We start from the raw sequence: 20334 nt of genomic DNA on the forward strand, positions 1-20334 counted from the left end.
GAAAAACCATCACTCTGGCTTTTCTAATCTGTCCAGTGAACCTTTATTATTAGGATTGGTCAGCCAGGGATGAATTTTTTTGCACCCACATACATCGGGGATGTCACCCAATATGTCCAGATCAGTCAACAGTAATTTCTAACCAACAGACATCTTTGGTGCTGTCTTATCTTTTGGGGAGAAACTGTCCCTCAAGCTTTTCTAACCTGTCCAGTCGACCTTTATTTTTAGGGTTTGGTCAACCAGAGATGAATTTTTGGCACCCACGTACAGTAGGGCTGTCACCCAATCTGGCCAATCAGTTAACAGTCATTACTAACCAATGGACAGCTTTGGTGCTGACTTAACTTTGGTGGGGATATCGTCACCCAGGCTTTTCTAACCTGCCCAGTTCAGTTGACCTTTACTATTATGATTGGTCAACCAGCGATGAATCTTTGGCACCCGCAGACATTGGGGATGTAGCAAATCAGTGAACAGACATCGCTAACCAGTGAAAAGCTTTGGTGCTGACTCATCTTTGGTGGATAAAACATCCCTCAGGCTTTTCTAACCTGTCCAGTTGAATCTTACTATTAAGATTGGTCATTGGGATCAATTTTTTGCCACCCACATACATTCGAGGATGTCATCCAATCCAGTCAGATCAGTCAACAGTCACCTCTAACCCATGGAGAGCTTTAGATGGAGATAAAAGACACCAGAAAAACCACCAGAGTATACTTTAGTTATCTCAATTTTTTTTCCCTCCGGTGACTTGGGAAACCTTTTTCTTGTTATTTCAAGTGGAAAATTCAGTGAGCCTCACACCAAATCCCAGGGGAGACAACTAGAGTGAATGGCACAGCGCTCTCTCTCTCTCTAGTTCTTTCTTACTACGACCTCTCCAATATTGACATCTTCTCAAGCACGGGTAAGGGGAGCTGGTTCCAGCATTTACAGCCACATAATGAGGGGAGCGGATCCGGAGGCAGCACAGGGGGGGCATTTGTTATGCAGAACAGTACGGATGCCCATGACATAACCTCATTGTTAACTCACAAAGAGACCAAATAAAAAGAAAACAACAGGAACCAACAAAGAGACATTGGGGAAGTCAGCAGAGCTGCCCCTCATTTAATAAGCCAGTGGTCTCCAAACTGTGGCCCGGGGGCCATATGCGGCCCTTTGCTTGCCTTTATCTGGTCCTTGGGCCACTAATTTCACCAACTGTATCCAATGATGGAGTACAGTACCTCTACTGACACCATCGATGGGGCACTATTCTTCTCTTTGATATCAACAGTGGGGCATTATTTCTCCCATTAAAGCCAATGATGTTCCGGGGCCTTTTCTACTCCCACTGGCCACAGTCTGCCCCCCCCCCCCCCCCCCCAAAGCCTGACGGACAGTAAACTGGCCCTATCGATAATCTGGCACTATTCCTCTCATTAAACCCAAGGATGTGCCGGGGCCTTTTCTAGTTCCACTGGCCACAGTCTGCCCCCCTCCCAAAGCCTGAAGCACAGTAAACTGGCCCTATCAATAATGTCAATAATGGGGCACTATTCCTCTCATTAAAGCCAATGATGTGCCGGGGCCTTTTCTACTCCCACTTGACACAGTCTGCTCCTCCTAAAACCTGAAGGACAGTCAACTGGCCCTATCAATAATGGGGCACTGTTCCTCTCATTAAAGCCAATGGTGTGCCAGTGCATTTTCTACTACCACTGGCCACAGCTTGATTCCCCCCCCCCCCCCCCAAAGCCTGAAGGACAGTCAACTGGCCCTATCAATAATGGGGCACTATTCCTTTCATTAGTGGTCATCATACCACTGGCAAGAGCTTGCCCCCCCCCAAAGCCTGAAGGACAGTAAACTGGCCCTTTTCTTAGAAAGTCTGGAGACCCCTGGATTAAGCTCTGGAGCAAATGCATTTGCAAAGTGCGCAGTCTATTTGCCTTCAGTAAATCAAACCTTACTAACCGAAGAAAAGTTTCATGCAGTTGGCACTCACCCTGAAATTCCCCAGCGCTGCTATCTCGGGAGCTGCTCATGCAATTCTCCAGGTAAATCCCATCTTTGTAGCAGTCGTCCTTCTTGGTATAGCTTGTCACCTCATTCGGTTGAGACTGAACCTCCCCGTCGTGGCAGGAGCAAGGCGTCTGCATGATGCCACAAGGGTGAAAGCTGCTACTGCTGCTCAGGCAGGTGTCAAGCCACTTACAGAGGATCTGGCAAGCCGCTTTCCTGGGGTTGCGGTTGCCCAAAACCAGGTATTCCAGGGAGAAGTCGGTCTCCTGGGGCTTGTTGGTCTTCCATTGCAGCTGGGTGTCCTCCTTTTTGGGCAAGGTCTGCTTCATTTGGAGGAACTGCTTGTTGGACTGTAGAAAAGCGTATTGGACGGTACTGTCGCAGAGTTTCAAGACATCGTCGAAACTCTCCATCCCCAAGTACGTCCGCGTGGACTCCAGGAAAGAGTCAAATTGAGAGGTCCTGATCTGCTGGTGGTCGCATATACCTGCCGGCTTGGAGACTTTTACGTACAGCGTGTACCTCCTGGGGTCCGGGTTCTGGATAATCCAAGCGCACAGCGAAGAGTTCAAGGGAAAAAGAGACAAAGAGGAGAAATAGCCGTAAAATTCCCCCTGCACTTGCGTGGTGCAGGAATTGTGTCCGAAGTCCAGGCTGGCCGCCGTCCAGGCGAAAAAAAGTGGCAACGTGAAAAGCAAGTGGTGGGAAGATTCAGCGCTCCTCATCCTAGGTCTCTGGTCCTTTGGAATTCAAAGTAATTGTCAAGCAGGGGCCAGATCTTGGACATAACAGGTAGAGCAGGAGGAAAAAAAAGGCAGTTTATGAGGCTTGGAGGAAAAATGAGTCCAGTCTTGGTCTGCTTGTCTCAGACGCCCTCGTGTGGCCGCACACTCCAATCTGGAAGGGAAAGAAAAAGAGAAAACGGATTAACTCTTGCCGACGGAAATTCAACGTCTTCGCAATCGGTTAAGAGAGCAGCTTTCACATCATCAAGGACATTTTATTATTTCAATTACATCATCGCATTGAGAACATTTTTATTTATTTATTTTATCACTGCGGTTGAGTTACAATGACACCCTACATGGCAATCGGCGATGAAGGCTTATCTCCGAGTTGGGCACATTTTGCACCTTTTGCGAAAGAATGCCAATCTTGCCGTTTAACGCCTGAAAAAAAAAAAAAAAAACAACAACCAAGAGCTGAGATAACTTAACTGCCTCGGCGCTGCGGCGACAAGCAAAGCCTCCCTCCGTAGCAACGCGACTACAACTAACGACACCTCTACGGGAAGGAAGGTCTCCGCCAAGGAACGGCATCGCCGTCTCTGCCTCTTCCAACACCGCTGGAAGCTAAAAGGCTATTGTATCTCCAGAGCCCGCCAGCCAATTGTCCGAAATCCAAGGAGACCGAAGAAGAAATGCGGCTCAACGACTCCGAGTCTCAAGTGTTAAAGCAAGCGTTCAGCTTTCAAAAGGAAATTGATTTTCTTAGCCAGAGACGAGGGAAGAAGAAGAAGAAGAAGAAGAAGAAAAAAAAAAGAGACATTTCTCTTTGGGAACCCAGCGACCGCCTTTTCTACGGAAACCTTCCTGACCAGCCAGTCCTCCTCGCCTTGCCTATCAGGGCGGCCGAATCTCTCGCCACCAGTTTTACCGAACGTTACCGGTGTGTGTGAAAAGGGCAACGTCTCCAGATGGTTCGTAAAAAAAATAAAAAATAAAAAAAAAGTGAAGATTTTAGTTATTTGTGGTGCGTCGGTATTCCTCGGACGCAGGTTGGCTTTTCCTGACGGGGAGCCGAGGCTGGCATGCTGCAAACTCAAATGCTTTCTGTCACCGGAGACAGAGGAACCTGCTTGTTGCATGAAGATCTCTGCGAGATCCGCAACCCCCCTCTGTCTACTAATTGCATCATTTATAAAGAGACAAAAAATAGGGAGCCCGATTAGAAGCATAGAAAGGGATCAGCATGAAAGCAGAAAATACTACTCTGTTACCCAAAATGTATCGAGGGAAAATACTCCATTACCCCAAAATGTATCCAGATATACTCCATTACCCCAAAATGTATCCAGATATACTCCATTACCCCAAAATGTATCAAAAATACTCCAAGACTAATCCATCTCCCGAAATTGTAGCAAAATGTATCGAAAAATACTACTCCTTTACATAAAATGTATCCGGAAATACTCCATTACCCCAAAATGTATCAAAAATACTCCAAGACTAATCCATCTCCCGAAATTGTAGCAAAATGTATCGAAAAATACTACTCCTTTACATAAAATGTATCCGGAAATACTCCATTACCCCAAAATGTATCTAAAATACTCCAGGAATACTCCATTACCTTAAAATGTAGCAAAATGTATAGAAAATACTACTCCATTAACAAAAATGTATCTAGAAATACTCCATTACCAAAAATGTATTCAGGAATACTCTATCACAGCAAAATGTATCAAAAATACTCCAGGACTACTACATTACCCCAAAATGTAGTTAAATGTAGCAAAAAATACTACTCTGTTACCCAAAATGTATCCAGGACTGCTCCATTACCCAAAATGTAGCAAAATGTATAGAACATTACTACTCCATTACCCTAAATGTATCCAGAAATACTCCATTACCCAAAATGTATCCAGGACTACTCCATTACCCCAAAATGTAGCAAAATGTATAGAAAAATACTACTCCATTGCCCAAAATTTATGCAAAAATACTCCAAACCCCAAAATGTATCAAAAATACTCCAGGACTACCCCAAAATCTAGTAACATGCATCAAAAAATACTACTCTATTACCCAAAATGTATCCAGAAATACTCCATTACCCAAAAAGGTTTACAGGCATACTCCATCATACCAAAATGTATCCAGAAATACTCCATTACCCCAAAATGTATCCAAAATACTCCAGGAATACTGCATTAACCCAAAATGTAGCAAAATGTATAGAAAAATACTACTCCATTACTCAAAATGTATCTAGAAATACTCCATTACCCAAAATGTATCAAAAATACTCCAAGACTAATCCATCTCCCGAAAATGTAGCAAAATGTATTGAAAAATACTACTCCTTTACATAAAATGTATCCGGAAATACTCCATTACCCGAAAATGTATCTAAAATACTCCAGGAATACTCCATTACCCGAAAATGTATCTAAAATACTCCAGGAATACTCCATTACCTCAAAATGTAGCAAAATGTATAGAAAAATACTACTCCATTACCCAAAATGTATCTAGAAATACTCCATTACCAACAATGTATACAGGAATACTCTATCACAGCAAAATGTATCAAAAATACTCCAGGACTACTACATTACCCCAAAATGTAGCTAAATGTAGCAAAAAATACTACCCAAAGTATTACCCAAAATGTATCCAGGACTACTCCATTACCCAAAATGTAGCAAAATGTATAGAAAATTACTACTCCATTACCCTAAATGTATCCAGAAATACTCCATTACCCAAATTGTATCCAGGACTACTCCATTACTCCAAAACGTAGCAAAATGTATAGAAAAATACTACTCCATTACCCAAAATGTATGCAGAAATACTCCAAAACCCAAAATGTATCAAAAATACTCCGGGACTACTCCATTACCCCAAAATCTAGTAACATGTATCAAAAAATACTACTCTGTTACCCAAAATGTATCCAGAAATACTCCATTACCCAAAAAGTTCACAGGCATACTCCATCTTACCAAAATGTAACGAGAAATACTCCATTACCACAAAATGTATCTAAAATACTCCAGGAATACTCCATTACCCCAAAATGTATCTAAAATACTCCAGGAATACTCCATTACCCAAAATATATCTAGAAATACTCCATTACCTCAAAATGTATCAAAAATACTCCAGGACTACTCCAGTACCCCAAAATGTAGCAAAATGTATCTAAAAATACTACTCCTTTACCCAAAATGTATCCAGGAATACTCCATTACCCCAAAACGTATCTAAAATATTTCAGGAATACTCCATTACCCCAAAATGTAGCAAAATGTAGCAAAAAATACTCCAGGAATACCTCAATATCCAAGAATGAATAAAAAATGCTCCAAGAATACTCCATTATCCTGAAATATTTACAAAATACTCCAGGAATATTCCATTACCCCAAAATTGTATCAAAAAAATGTTCCAGCAACACTTAATTACCCCAAATGCATACAGAAATACTCCATTATCCTAAAATGCATAAAAAAAAACTAGAAATACTCCATTATCTAAAAATGTATAAAAAAAATACTCCAGAAGAACTCCATAACCCAAAAATGTATCTATTAATGCTCCATCACCCAAAACATGTATCAACAAATACCCCAGGAATAATATTTTACCAAAAAATGTATCAACAAAATACTCCAGGAATACTCCATTACCCCAAAATGTATCAAAAATACTCCAGAAATACTCCATTACAGAAAAAATGTATCATCAAAATACTCCAGAAATACTCCATTACAGAAAAATGTATCAACAAAATACTCCAGAAATACTCCATTACAGAAAAATGTATCCAGACATACTCCACTAACAAAAAAAGTAAAAAAAACAAATCAGAAATACTCAATTATCCAAAATCTGAACAAAAATACTCCAGGAATACTCCATTACCTAAACATTTATGAAAAATACTTTAGGAATATTCCATTAACCCGAATTGTATAAAAAATACTCCAGAAATACTCCATAAACCAAAAATGTATTAAAAATATCCCAGATATTACTGAAAAATGTATAAAAAACACATTAGGAATATTCCATTACTGAAAAATACTCCAGAAATGCTCCGTTACTCCAAGAACATCCCATTACTCAAAAGTGTATCAAACATACTCCAGAAATTCTGCATTACCCAAAAATTGTTAAAAAAAAACTCCAAAAACACTCCACCACCCAAGAAAGTATGAAAAAATACTCCAGGAATACTCCATTACCCAAAAATATATAAGAAATACTCCAGGAAAACTCCATTACCCAAAAATATATAAGAAATACTCCAGGAATACTCCATTACCCAAAAATATATAAGAAATACTCCAGGAATACTCCATTACCTAATAATGTATGAAAAAATACTTGAGGAATATTCCATTAAACCAAAATGTATAAAAAATACTCCAGAAATATTAAATTACCCAAAAATGTATCCAGAAATACTCCATTACGCTAAAATGTATCTAAAAATATCCCAGAAATACTGTACTATCCAAAAAAATTTTTAAAAAAAGACTCCAGAAATATTCAGTTATCCCAACATGTATGAAAAATACTCCAGGAATAATACATTACCCAAAAATATATCCAGAATTACTCCATTACTCAAAATGTATTAAAAACATTCCATATATTACCGTAAAATGTATAAAAATACCCCAGGAATACTCAATACCCAAAAAAGTATCAAAAGATACTCCATTACTTAAAATTGGATGAAAAAATACTTGAGGAATATTCCACTTACCCAAAATGTATAAAAAAAAAAATATTCCACAAATACTCCATTACCCCAAAATGTATCAAAAATACCCCAGAAATATTCAATTATCTCAAAATGTATGAAAAATACTCCAGAAATACTACATTACCCCAAAATGAATCCAGAAATACTCCATTACCCAAAAAATTATAAAAAAATACCCCAGAAGAAATCCATCACCCAAAATGTATCTAAAAATATTATATTACCCCCCAGAAAATAAACATACCCCAGAAATATTCCATTATCTCAATACTCCAGGAATATTACATTACCCACAAATGTATTCAGAAATACTCCATTACCCAAAAATGTACTTAAAAATACCCCAGAAATATTGTATAAAAAAGACCCTCTGCTCGCAACAGGGCTGAGGACTCCTCAGAGGAGAACTGAGGCTCTGAGGTTCTGTGTTGTGTTCAGGAAGCCAGGTACCGCCCCCTGCTGGCCCCTCCCACCCGCCATGATCTGCCTGCATTGCATAGAGAAACACAGAGACCCGGTGATGATGTCACTGGGAAGGCAAATTAGCAGCTTCAGATTGAAAACTCTGAACCTGTAAATGTTGAATTCCTATACAGACAGAAGGGACTTATTTGTAAAGCAGTGAGTCGGACATTCACCAAACATTCACTGCCGGTGAATCTCCCAGAGACTTCCTAACTGACACAAGAGGTAGAAGGTGCTGCTCCTCCTGCCTCTCCATCACTCATCATACTCCAGCAGACCGCCACCATTAACAACGGTCTCATGAGACTCCCGGAGATCTATCCTGCATTACTGCATTGATAATACACAATGAGGACCAGAGAACTGCAGGCACCAATCACAGCACAAAGACCTGCAGGCACCAATCACAGCGCAGAGACCTGCAGGCACCAATCACAGCACAGAGACCTGCAGGCACCAATCACAGCGCAGAGACCTGCAGGCACCAATCACAGCGCAGAGACCCGCAGGCACCAATCACAGCACAGAGACCTGCAGGCACCAATCACAGCGCAGAGACCTGCAGGCACCAATCACAGCGCAGAGACCTGCAGGCACCAATCACAGCGCAGAGACCTGCAGGCACCAATCACAGTGCAGAGACCTGCAGGCACCAATCACAGCACAGAGACCTGCAGGCACCAATCACAGCGCAGAGACCTGCAGGCACCAATCACAGCGCAGAGACCTGCAGGCACCAATCACAGCGCAGAGACCTGCAGGCACCAATCACAGCGCAGAGACCTGCAGGCACCAATCACAGTGCAGAGACCTGCAGGCACCAATCACAGCACAGAGACCTGCAGGCACTAATCACAGCACAGAGACCTGCAGGCACCAATCACAACGCAGAGACCTGCAGGCATCAATCACAGCGCAGAGACCTGCAGGCACCAATCACAGCGCAGAGACCTGCAGGCACCAATCACAGCGCAGAGACCTGCAGGCACCAATCACAGCGCAGAGACCTGCAGGCACCAATCACAGCGCAGAGACCTGCAGGCACCAATCACAGCGCAGAGACCTGCAGGCACCAATCACAGCGCAGAGACCTGCAGGCACCAATCACAGTGCAGAGACCTGCAGGCACCAATCACAGCACAGAGACCTGCAGGCAGGGCCGCTGATAGGGGGGGACCACCAGTCCTCCTGTAGGGGGCCCGAGCACATAGGGGGCCCCGAGCAGCAGAGGAAATTGGTGTGGTCAGACAGAGGGGCAATTGCAGAAGGATGCCCTGTGCAGCTCTCTGCAGCAGCTGAAAGCCAGTTTCTCCCCCTGCTGCCAGCTTTCAGCTCCTGCAAGGAGAAACACAGACACGGGGCATTGTTCCTGTAATTTCTTCCCCCCACAACGATCCCCCTCTCTGTTCTGCCTGCTTCTGATCCCCCCCCGTGTGCCCCCCTATCACTGTGCTGCTGCCCCCCCCCCCTCCCGCAACGCTGACAGCTCTCCTGTCCCCTAACAATTGTAAAATAAAATAATAAAAAAAAATGTAAACATTATTTAAAAAAATTATAAAATAAGTTTAAATAATATAAAAAAAAATATTTAAAAAAGGGCTAATTCACACAGGTTCTCTGTTATGTTTGTGTCGACTAACAATGATTTTAGTGTATTTTTTGGTGAAAATATTGTTTTGATATATTCGGGAGGGCCCTGCCAGGTAGCCTGTATGGGGCCCCGTGATTTCGAACAGCAGCCCTGCCTGCAGGCACCAATCACAGCACAGAGACCTGCAGGCACCAATCACAACGCAGAGACCTGCAGGCACCAATCACAGCACAGAGACCTGCAGGCACCAATCACAGCGCAGAGACCTGCAGGCACCAATCACAGCGCAGAGACCTGCAGGCACCAATCACAGCGCAGAGACCTGCAGGCACCAATCACAGCGCAGAGACCTGCAGGCACCAATCACAGCGCAGAGACCTGCAGGCACCAATCACAGCGCAGAGACCTGCAGGCACCAATCACAGCGCAGAGACCTGCAGGCACCAATCACAGCGCAGAGACCTGCAGGCACCAATCAGTCAGACAGTGAATTTGTAATGTCAGTCTGTAGATTCTTTACTGTAAAGGCAGTCATACGGTATATTCTTTCCTGTAAGGGTATTGTGGCATTTGGAATAGAATATAGATATACAATATTTATTCTACTGTAACTTGTAGAAGGAGGAGTCATCTCCTCAGTCTCCCCTCCCCCGGTGATCAGACTGTACATTGTAACTTTGTAGGAGGAAGAGGAGTCATTTCCTCAGTCTCCCCTCCCCCAGTGAACAGACTGTACATTGTAACTTTGTAGAAGGGGGAGGAGTCATTTCCTCAGTCTCCCCTCCCCCAGTGAACAGACTGTACATTGTAACTTTGTAGGAGGAAGAGGAGTCATTTCCTCAGTCTCCGACCCCCCCTCCCTGGTGATCAGACTGTACACCCCCCCCCCCCCCCCCGTGATCAAACTGTACATTGTAACTTTGTAGAAGGAGGAGGAGTCATTTCCTCAGTCTCCCCTCCCCCAGTGAACAGACTGTACATTGTAACTTTGTAGAAGGGGGAGGAGTCATTTCCTCAGTCTCCCCTCCCCCAGTGAACAGACTGTACATTGTAACTTTGTAGAAGGAGGAGGAGTCATTTCCTCACTCTCCCCTCCCCCCAGTGATCAGACTGTACATTGTAACTTTGTAGAAGGAGGAGAAGGCATTTTCCTCAGTCTCCCCTCCCCCAGTGATCAGACTGTACATTGTAACTTTGTAGCAAGTCACAAGGGGAGAGGCTGCAGCAGGGGCTGATCTGTGTCAGACATTTGTGAACACCGCCAGGTTTCAGGATCTACAGTACAGATCGTAGAAGTTGGCTCTGGCTGATGCCTGAACAAAGATGCTGCCGTCATTCTGGAGAGATAAGGACATTTTCAAGGGGGGGATGACAATGGTAATGAATGCCTGGAAGTGTATGAAAGGACTAATCTTATGTCATGTTCACTTTAATAATAATAATAAAGGACCGGCCTTCTTGGGGGTCGGTTGTTTTGGTGGCACGGTATTGGCTGGCACTACGCTCTATCGGTGACTTTGTTGAACGTGTTTTGGACGGAGACAGTTCCTGGCAGCGTTGGGTTCGGCGCTGGAAAGGGAACAGATGGGTGAAGGTGATGCCAGCTCCGGGGACATTATATCCAATTAAATCCGACGCACAATCTGATATTTGTAAGGTGAGCAGTTCACGGCGTAGCGAGCGGCTTGTCAGGAGCGCTCACATCACGGACCGCCGCAGACCGCCGCCGCCGGTGAAGCCAATTTGGCAAAAATAAAGATGAAGGCAAACAAAGCGGCCGTCAGAGAGACACTTCTTCATCCCAGAAATGATGATAATCAGCGGCGTTTGGCGTGCGGCGTTTGGCGTGCCGCGCGGCCCGCAGTCCATCGAACTCTTGTAATAAGTGTTAACCCTGCGATGGGTGGAGGACGCCGACCGTGTCACCGCGCCCAAACGCCACAATTCAGTGCCGGACATCTCATATATAAGAAGTATAAATATATATATTTTTTTTGGTGGGAGATGAGATTTAGGGGCTCATTCACACGAAAACTGTCCACCTGAACCAATCAGGGACAGGCTGTAGACTGGGCGGGGTCACCGGGATCACATGACATCAATGACAATACAGTGGCAAGAAAAAGTCAGTGAAACCCCTTTGGAGTGGATGGTGATTGGTCATAAAATGTGACCCCCCCATCTACGTTACACCAATAGAGAGACACCCCACATGTTTCCCTCCATAACACCGACCAATCCATGTAATGCAACGTTATGTTTTGCCATGTAGGGGTGTGTCTTGCCTTGTAGAGGTGTGTCATGACTTACAGGGGTATGTTGTGCCTTGAAGAGGTGTGTCATGCAATGTAGAGGTGTGTCATGTAATGCAGGGGTGTGTCATGCCTAGTAGGGGTGTGTCATGTAATGCCGGGCTGTGGCATGCCATGTAGGGGTGTGTCTTGCCAAGCAGGGGCGTGTCATATAATGCAGGGGTGTTTCTTGCCAGGTTGTGGTGGGGCATGTGATGCAGGGGTGGGCCATGTAATGTAGGTTGTGTGTCATACCATGTAGGGGTGGGTCATGTAATGTAGGGGCGTGTCATGCCATGTAGGGGTGGGTCATGTAATGTAGGGGTGTGTTGTACCATGTAGGGGTGGGTCATGTGATTTAGGGGTGTGTCATGTAATGTAGGGGTGTGCCATACCATGTAGGGGTGGGCCATGTAATGTAGTGGTGTGTCTGCCATGTAGGGGCATGTCATGCCATGTAGGGGTGGGTCATGTAATGTAGGGGTGTGTTGTACTATGTAGGGGTGGGTCATGTGATTTAGGGGTGTGTCGTGTAATGTAGGGGTGTGTCATGCCATTTAGGGGTGGGTCATGTAATGTAGGGGTGTGTTGTACTATGTAGGGGTGGGTCATGTGATTTAGGGGTGTGTCATGTAATGTAGGGGTGTGTTGTACTATGTAGGGGTGGGTCATGTGATTTAGGGGTGTGTCATGTAATGTAGGGGCGTGTCATGCCATGTAGGGGTGGGTCATGTAATGTAGGGGTGTGTTGTACTATGTAGGAGTGGGTCATGTGATTTAGGGGTGTGTCATGTAATGTAGGGGTGTGTCATGCCATGTAGGGGTGGGTCATGTAATGTAGGGGTGTGTTGTACCATGTAGGGGTGGGTCATGTAATTTAGGGGTGTGTCATGTAATGTAGGGGTGTGTCATGCCATGTAGGGGTGTGACATGTAATGTAGTGGTGTGTCTACCATGTAGGGTGTGTGTCATGCCATGTAGGGGTGTGTCATGTAATGTAGGGGTGTGTCATGCCATGTAGAGGTGTGTCATGTCATGTAGGGATGGGTCATGTAATGTAGGGGTGTGTCGTACCATGTAGGGGTGTGTCATATCATGGAGGGGTGTGCCATGTGAGCCAAGCAGTACACGGTGGGAAGAATACGCGTTATTCCTCTGTGACATCATGATTGATGTTCGATCGGCTATAGAAAGAATTGAAGTCCGGGGAGGAAATCTCCGATATTTGGGGCTCTGGGTGGGGAATGTCGGGGAAATAATATTTAGGAGCGCTTGATTTATTACCAGCTTGCATTGCTGCGGCAAACCCAACTTCTACATCAGCAATGATTAGATTCAACTCTACAGTCATGAAATGGGGATTAGAAGAAGATAGAACCCGATAATACAGATGATGGAGAGTCACAGAGGACCCGTCATCAGGGATTTATCATGCCCAGTAATGTGTCAGTGTAATCCAATTTATTACCTCTCACAGAGATCACACCACTGACAATGCCTTCATCTGCTTTTCTATCCAGAAGGACGGCACCATCTCTATCCAGACATCATCCAGGCTCATCATCTACATCCTGGACTGAGATTTTGGCTTAGAGATGACACAATCCGAATTAAAGCCGTGTTCACAAATGTCTGATACAAATCAGCCCCCTGCTGCACCCTCTCACCTTGTGATTTGCTACCCACTGACACCCGCTGTGCCCATTATGAGGGGTTCCCACCATCCCTGTGCTGAGTTCCCGGGTCTGAACACCCGCTGTGCCCATTATGAGGGGTTCCCACCATCCCTGTGCTGAGTTCCCGGGTCTGTACACCCGCTGTGCCCATTATGAGGGGTTCCCACCATCCCTGTGCTGAGTTCCCGGGTCTGTACACCCGCTGTGCCCATTATGAGGGGTTCCCACCATCCCGGTGCTGAGTTCCCGGGTCTGTACACCCGCTGTGCCCATTATGAGGGGTTCCCACCATCCCTGTGCCGAGTTCCCGGGTCTGTACACCCGCTGTGCCCATTATGAGGGGTTCCCACCATCCCGGTGCTGAGTTCTCGGGTCTGTACACCCGCTGTGCCCATTATGAGGGGTTCTCACCATCCTTGTGCTGAGTAGCATCAGTTTTAGAGCATATTATGTGTGGCTCTTTGGGGGTGTTAGGTTGCCCCCCCCCGATATTTGAGAGTTGACCACTACTGATGTAGATGATTGGTATGACATCATAGTGATATTTATTACAGGTGGATGAAGAGAAGCCCCTCTGTCTGTGCCGGTCTCCATACGGTGACACTCTAATCGCTGTGACTTGGGTGGTACAGTACGGGGGAGGGGAGGTTGTTATCAGACATTATGTCTCCCCTAATTGGTTATTGTTGTGCGATTATCCATTTCACAATGACATGACCCCCCCCCCCCCCCCCCCCCCGTGGAGAGAAGGGGTCTCATTCATTCTCAAGGTGTTAGTTAATGAGCGGCTTTGTCTCCATGGAAGAAGAAGAGGAAATGATTGTCAGAATTACAGAGACGCCCGCTCCGCCCCTCCCTTATATTACATCACCCCTCACATATATATTACTCCACCCCTCCCATATATTACCTCGCCCCTCCCATATAATACACCACTCCTCCCATATATTTCTCCGTCCCTCCCATATATTACTTCGCCCCTCCCATATATTACATCGCCCCTCCCATATATTACTCTGCCCCTCCCATATATTACTCTGCCCCTCCCATATATTACACTGCCCCTCCCATATATTACACCGTCCCTCCCACATATTACACCGCCCCTCCCATATATTACTCCGCCCCTCCTATATATTACACCGCCCCTCCCATATATTACACTGCCCCTCCCATATATTACGTCGCCCCCTCCCATATATTACACCGCCCCTCCCATATATTACTCCGCCCCTCCCATATATTACATCGCCCCTCCCATATATTACACCGCCCCTCACATATATTACTCCACCCCTCCCATATATTATGTCGCCCCTCCCATATATTACACCGCCCCTCACATATAATACTCCACCCCTCTCATATATTACACCGTGTCTCCCATATATTACTCCGCCCCTCCCATATATTACACCGCCCCTCCCATATATTACTTTACCCTTCCCATATATTACATTGCCTCTCCCATTTATTATATCGCACCTCCCATATATTACATCTCCCCTCCCATATATTACATCGCCCCTCATATATTATATCGCCCCTCCAATATATTATACCACCCCTCCCATATATTACATCGCCCCTCCCATATATTACACAGCCCCTCCCTTATATTACATCGCCCCACCTATATATTACAACGCCCCTGCCATATATTACATTGCCCCCTCCCATATATTACATCACCCCTCCCATATATTACACAGCCTCTCTCATATATTACATCGCCCCTCCCATATATTATATAGCCCCTCCCATATATTACATCACCCCTCCCATATATTACATCACCCCTCCCATATATTACATCACCCCTCCCATATATTAGATCACCCCTCCCATATATTACACAGCCCCTCCCATATATTACATCACCCCTCCCATATATTACATTTCGGACGGCATTATTTTTGGACGAATTGGTTTCATTTAACTTCTCATTTTTAAATCCTATTAGAATTTTCCAAATTTGACCAAACTGAATTCAGTTCAGTTTTTTTTTTTTCAATTCAAATGCGGCTGCCACATTCTTCACATGTAAGAATTGCAACATTTCATATTCATTTTTCCGAGTTCGATTTAAATTTGAATGTCATTATTTCAGACACATTTTGTTTCATTATTTCAGAGAAATCATTTTTCGTTTTCAAATTTGATAAAAATTTTAAGGAATTCGACCAAACTGAATTACATTTGACCGAAACCGGAAAAATTCAAATCGGCATTCGAATTGGATTTTTTTTCCTGATTTGAATACGGCTGCCAAATTTTTAATATCTAAGAATTGCAATATGTTTACATTTCACATTCGTTTCCAAATTCAAATTTAATTTTATATCAAATTCTGATGTCGTTATTTCGGACAAATTTCATTTTTTTTGGAGGACTCGCTTTTCCTTTTCAGAATTTTCCGAATTCAACCAAACTGAATTCAATGTAAGAATTGCAATATGTTTACATTTCACATTCGTTTCCAAATGTGAACGTTGTCATTTCGGACAAATTTTGTTTCATTATTTCGGAGGATTCATTTTCAAATTTCGATTAGAATTTTCCGAATTTGACCAAATTGAATTCAAATTCAGATTTTTTTTTTTTTGTGATTTGAATGCGGCTGCTGAATTTTTCCCATCTAAGAATTGCAATATGTCTACATCACGTATTCGTTTCCAAATTTGAATGGAATTATAATTTTGTTATTGGAGATGAATTTTGTTTCATTATTTCAGTGGATTCATTTACATTCGCTACAATTGTGATTCGGAATTTGGATACATCCGTTCTATATTGGGTAAAAAGGAGCTGTTTTCTCTTCTTTTAAAATGCTAAATACATTATTATGGCCACTAGGTGGAGCTAATGAGCCAAGGTCAGTCTCCAGCACATTTGGAGTTGCAATGTAACAATTAAAGGGAACGCTAGAGGGAATTAGATAATAAACATAAGCACAGGTCTCAGTAATTTGCTAATTCCCTCTAGCGTGCTCAGGAATTGATACATTGTCTCTCCTTTGCAGTGGCAGCTTGTGCTCAATATTTTTGCGAGGGCAGCAAACCAATGCCACCTCCCCATCCCCCCACACAGGAGATGGGCGGGAAGGCGGCGATCACCCCCCCCCCACACACACACACACAGGAGATGGACAGGAAGGCGGCGATCACTCCGCCCCACACAGGTGATTGGCGGGAAGGCGGCGATCACCCCCCCCCCACACACACACACACACACACAGGAGATGGGCAGGAAGGCGGCGATCACTCCGCCCCACACAGGAGATGGGCGGGAAGGCGGCGATCACCCCCCCCCCCCCCCCCACACACACACACACACAGGAGATGGGCAGGAAGGCAGCGATCACTCCGCCCCACACAGGAGATGGGCGGGAAGGCAGCGGCAATCACCCCCCCCCACACAGGAGATGGGCGGGAAGGCAGCGGCAATCACCCCCCCCCCCCACACAGGAGATGGATGGACAGAGGCCTCCTGACCTTAGGAGGCAGATGACAGGGATCTCGCTCCTCACTCCAGGGCCGTTGCATCTCCTCCAAATAGGCCCTGAGATCCGAAAGACCCGATTGGCTGGGAGTCCCGAGACTCCCTGGCCAATTGGGTCTCAGGATATGCATCCTGATTGGCTGGGAGAAGAATCAGGAAGACAATAGAGAATATTAATTCTCTAGTGTCACACAACTGGGTGGGCTTGGGGCGCTGTGCTCTCCGCCCCGAACTCACCCTGTCTTGTAGCCAATTAGAACCTCTGGTTCCAATCAGGTGCTTAAAAAAAAAAAACACTGTAATCCATGCGTCCAGCATGATTAGATTAGGGGACCGGACACATGGATTAGAGGGGCGGCGCCTCTGCGCCCCGTATGTAGATTAGGGGCCGGGCATTTGGAATAGGGGGCCGGTTCCCCTGCTCCCCGTATGGACAGGCCCCCACTGCTCCTTTTACAAAGACATATGCATGTCTGATACTCCTCAGCGGCATCTAGTGGCCATGATGTGCTACTTTACTTCTGACCATAATAGAAGAACATTCACTCAGAAGAGAAAACAGACATTCATTCTGCCTCATTCACACCGATCGAATGTGAACGTAGATTGGCTGGACTACACAATTTCTTTTTTAATTAACAGATTCGGTTGTAGCTTTATACATTTGTTTTTCCAAGCAGACAGCTAAAAGATGAGAGGTGTACAGGAGGATTTTTATGTTTTTGTCTATCCAGTCCTAAGATTTACACAGCTCCGTTTTCATGACATCATTTTCCCTGTTGCATTTGTAGGCTGCAGAAAGAATACGGACGGCGGTGCTGTCTCTCCACCCCCTCACTTCCTAATTGGACCATTAAGGAGCAGCAGAAGACTGATGTCTGCTCCTATCTGCACATTCCTTGTCATGCAGCATACCTGGCTGTCCCTCTCTCCCCTCCTTCTCCCAGTCTGAGCTCTGCTGTACAGGTGTGCAAGTAGCCTCATTCAGGGACTCTCATGTAGGGGTGTGAGCCATGTAGGGGTGTGTCATGCCATGTAGGGGGTTTTTCATACCATGTAGGGGTGTGTCATGCCATATAGTGGGTGTGTCATACCATGTAGGGGTGTGTCATGCCATATAGTGGGTGTGTCATACCATGTAGGGGTGTGTCATGCCATGTAGGGGGTTTTTCATACCATGTAGGGGTGTGTCATGCCATATAGTGGGTGTGTCATACCATGTAGGGGTATGCCATGCCATGTAGGGGTGTGTCATACCATGTAGGGGTGTGTCATGCCATGTAGGGGTGTGTCATACCATGTAGGGGTGTGTCATACCATGTAGGGGTGTGTCATGCCATGTAGGGGGTTTTTCATACCATGTAGGGGTGTGTCATGCCATATAGTGGGTGTGTCATACCATGTAGGGGTGTGTCATGCCATATGGTGGGTGTGTCATACCATGTAGGGGTGTGTCATGCCATGTAGGGGGTTTTTCATACCATGTAGGGGTGTGTCATGCCATATAGTGGGTGTGTCATACCATGTAGGGGTGTGTCATGCCATATAGTGGGTGTGTCATACCATGTAGGGCTGTGTCATGCCATATAGTGGGTGTGTCATACCATGTAGGGCTGTGTCATGCCATATAGGGGTGTGTCCTACCATATAGGGGTGTGTCATGCCATATAGGGGTGTGTCATACCATCCATGTATCATACCTGCCCCTTCCTTGTCTTCATAAATAGAATCAGCGATCAGTACAGATCACTGACACTGTTTTTTCTTTGTATTCATTGATAGCCGAGGCATAGTAAACAGTTTCCTATGCTTCCGACATTGTTTTCATGGGATTGAGGGGAACGCGGCGTGCGGCGAATCTTCGTACAATGCGATCGTTTATCAGAGCACAGTGTCATCATCAGATCAGAGATCTCCGTCTTCATCATCCTCTAATAACGATTGTATATCCAGCTTATTCATGGAGTCACAAGAACACAGAGAGCCGCCTTTCCCAACTGTTTTACCTCAAAGGAACCCGTCCCATAACTGTCGGGTCTCAGAGAACCCCGGCTAAAAATCCTGTATGTATGGACAGAGCTTAGTACATTGGCGTCATCAGATTATTATTTGTAGGAAATTATCCTGAAATTATATAAAAGTAATAATATTAATAACCAGAAAAAGGGGAAACATTGTTGCACCCCCAACACTAGTGGTCCACGGAGGAATTTACATTGGTGGTCAGTGTAGTGCCCCTTTATGTTGGTGGTCAGTGTAGTGCCCCTTTATGTTGGTGGTCAGTGTAGTGCCCCTTTATGTTGGTGGTCAGTATAGTGCCCCTTTATGTTGGTGGTCAGTGTAGTGCCCCTTTATGTTGGTGGTCAGTGTAGTGCCCCTTTATATTGGTGGTCAGTGTAGTGCCCCTTTATGTTGGTGGTCAGTGTAGTGCCCCTTTATGTTGGTGGTCAGTGTAGTGCCCCTTTATGTTGGTGGTCAGTGTAGTGCCCCTTTATGTTGGTGGTCAGTGTAGTGCCCCTTTATGTTGGTGGTCAGTGTAGTGCCCCTTTATGTTGGTGGTCAGTGTAGTGCCCCTTTATGTTGGTGGTCAGTGTAGTGCCCCTTTATGTTGGTGGTCAGTGTAGTGCCCCTTTATGTTGGTGGTCAGTGTAGTGCCCCTTTATGTTGGTGGTCAGTGTAGTGCCCCTTTATGTTGGTGGTCAGTGTAGTGCCCCTTTATGTTGGTGGTCAGTGTAGTGCCCCTTTATGTTGGTGGTCAGTGTAGTGCCCCTTTATGTTGGTGGTCAGTGTAGTGCCCCTTTATGTTGGTGGTCAGTGTAGTGCCCCTTTATGTTGGTGGTCAGTGTAGTGCCCCTTTATGTTGGTGGTCAGTGTAGTGCCCCTTTATGTTGGTGGTCAGTGTAGTGCCCCTTTATGTTGGTGGTCAGTGTAGTGCCCCTTTATGTTGGTGGTCAGTGTAGTGCCCCCTTTATGTTGGTGGTCAGTGTAGTGCCCCTTTCTGTTGGTGGTCAGTGTAGTGCCCCTTTCTGTTGGTGGTCAGTGTAGTGCCCCTTTATGTTGGTGGTCAGTGTAGTGCCCCTTTATGTTGGTGGTCAGTGTAGTGCCCCTTTATGTTGGTGGTCAGTGTAGTGCCCCTTTATGTTGGTGGTCAGTGTAGTGCCCCTTTCTGTTGGTGGTCAGTGTAGTGCCCCTTTCTGTTGGTGGTCAGTGTAGTGCCCCTTTCTGTTGGTGGTCAGTGTAGTGCCCCTTTATGTTAGTGGTCAGTGTAGTGCCCCTTTCTGTTGGTGGT

The 20334-nt window shown here is 45.3% G+C and overlaps 1 protein-coding gene across 1 annotated transcript in view; it reads right to left on the reverse strand.

The window, feature by feature from the left end:
• Nucleotides 1–20334, reverse strand: part of ADGRB1 (adhesion G protein-coupled receptor B1) — an 819205-nt gene that overhangs the window by 595758 nt on the left and 203113 nt on the right. Inside the window, 1 exon segment of the mRNA XM_077490484.1 lies at nucleotides 1997–2910. Coding sequence (XP_077346610.1) covers nucleotides 1997–2738 — 742 coding nt within the window. The 5' untranslated portion in view covers nucleotides 2739–2910.

Source organism: Lithobates pipiens, unplaced genomic scaffold (genome assembly GCF_037356315.1).
Source record: "Lithobates pipiens isolate NorthernLeopardFrog02 unplaced genomic scaffold, aLitPip1_a1.2 Scaffold_19, whole genome shotgun sequence".
NCBI lineage: Eukaryota > Metazoa > Chordata > Amphibia > Anura > Ranidae > Lithobates > Lithobates pipiens.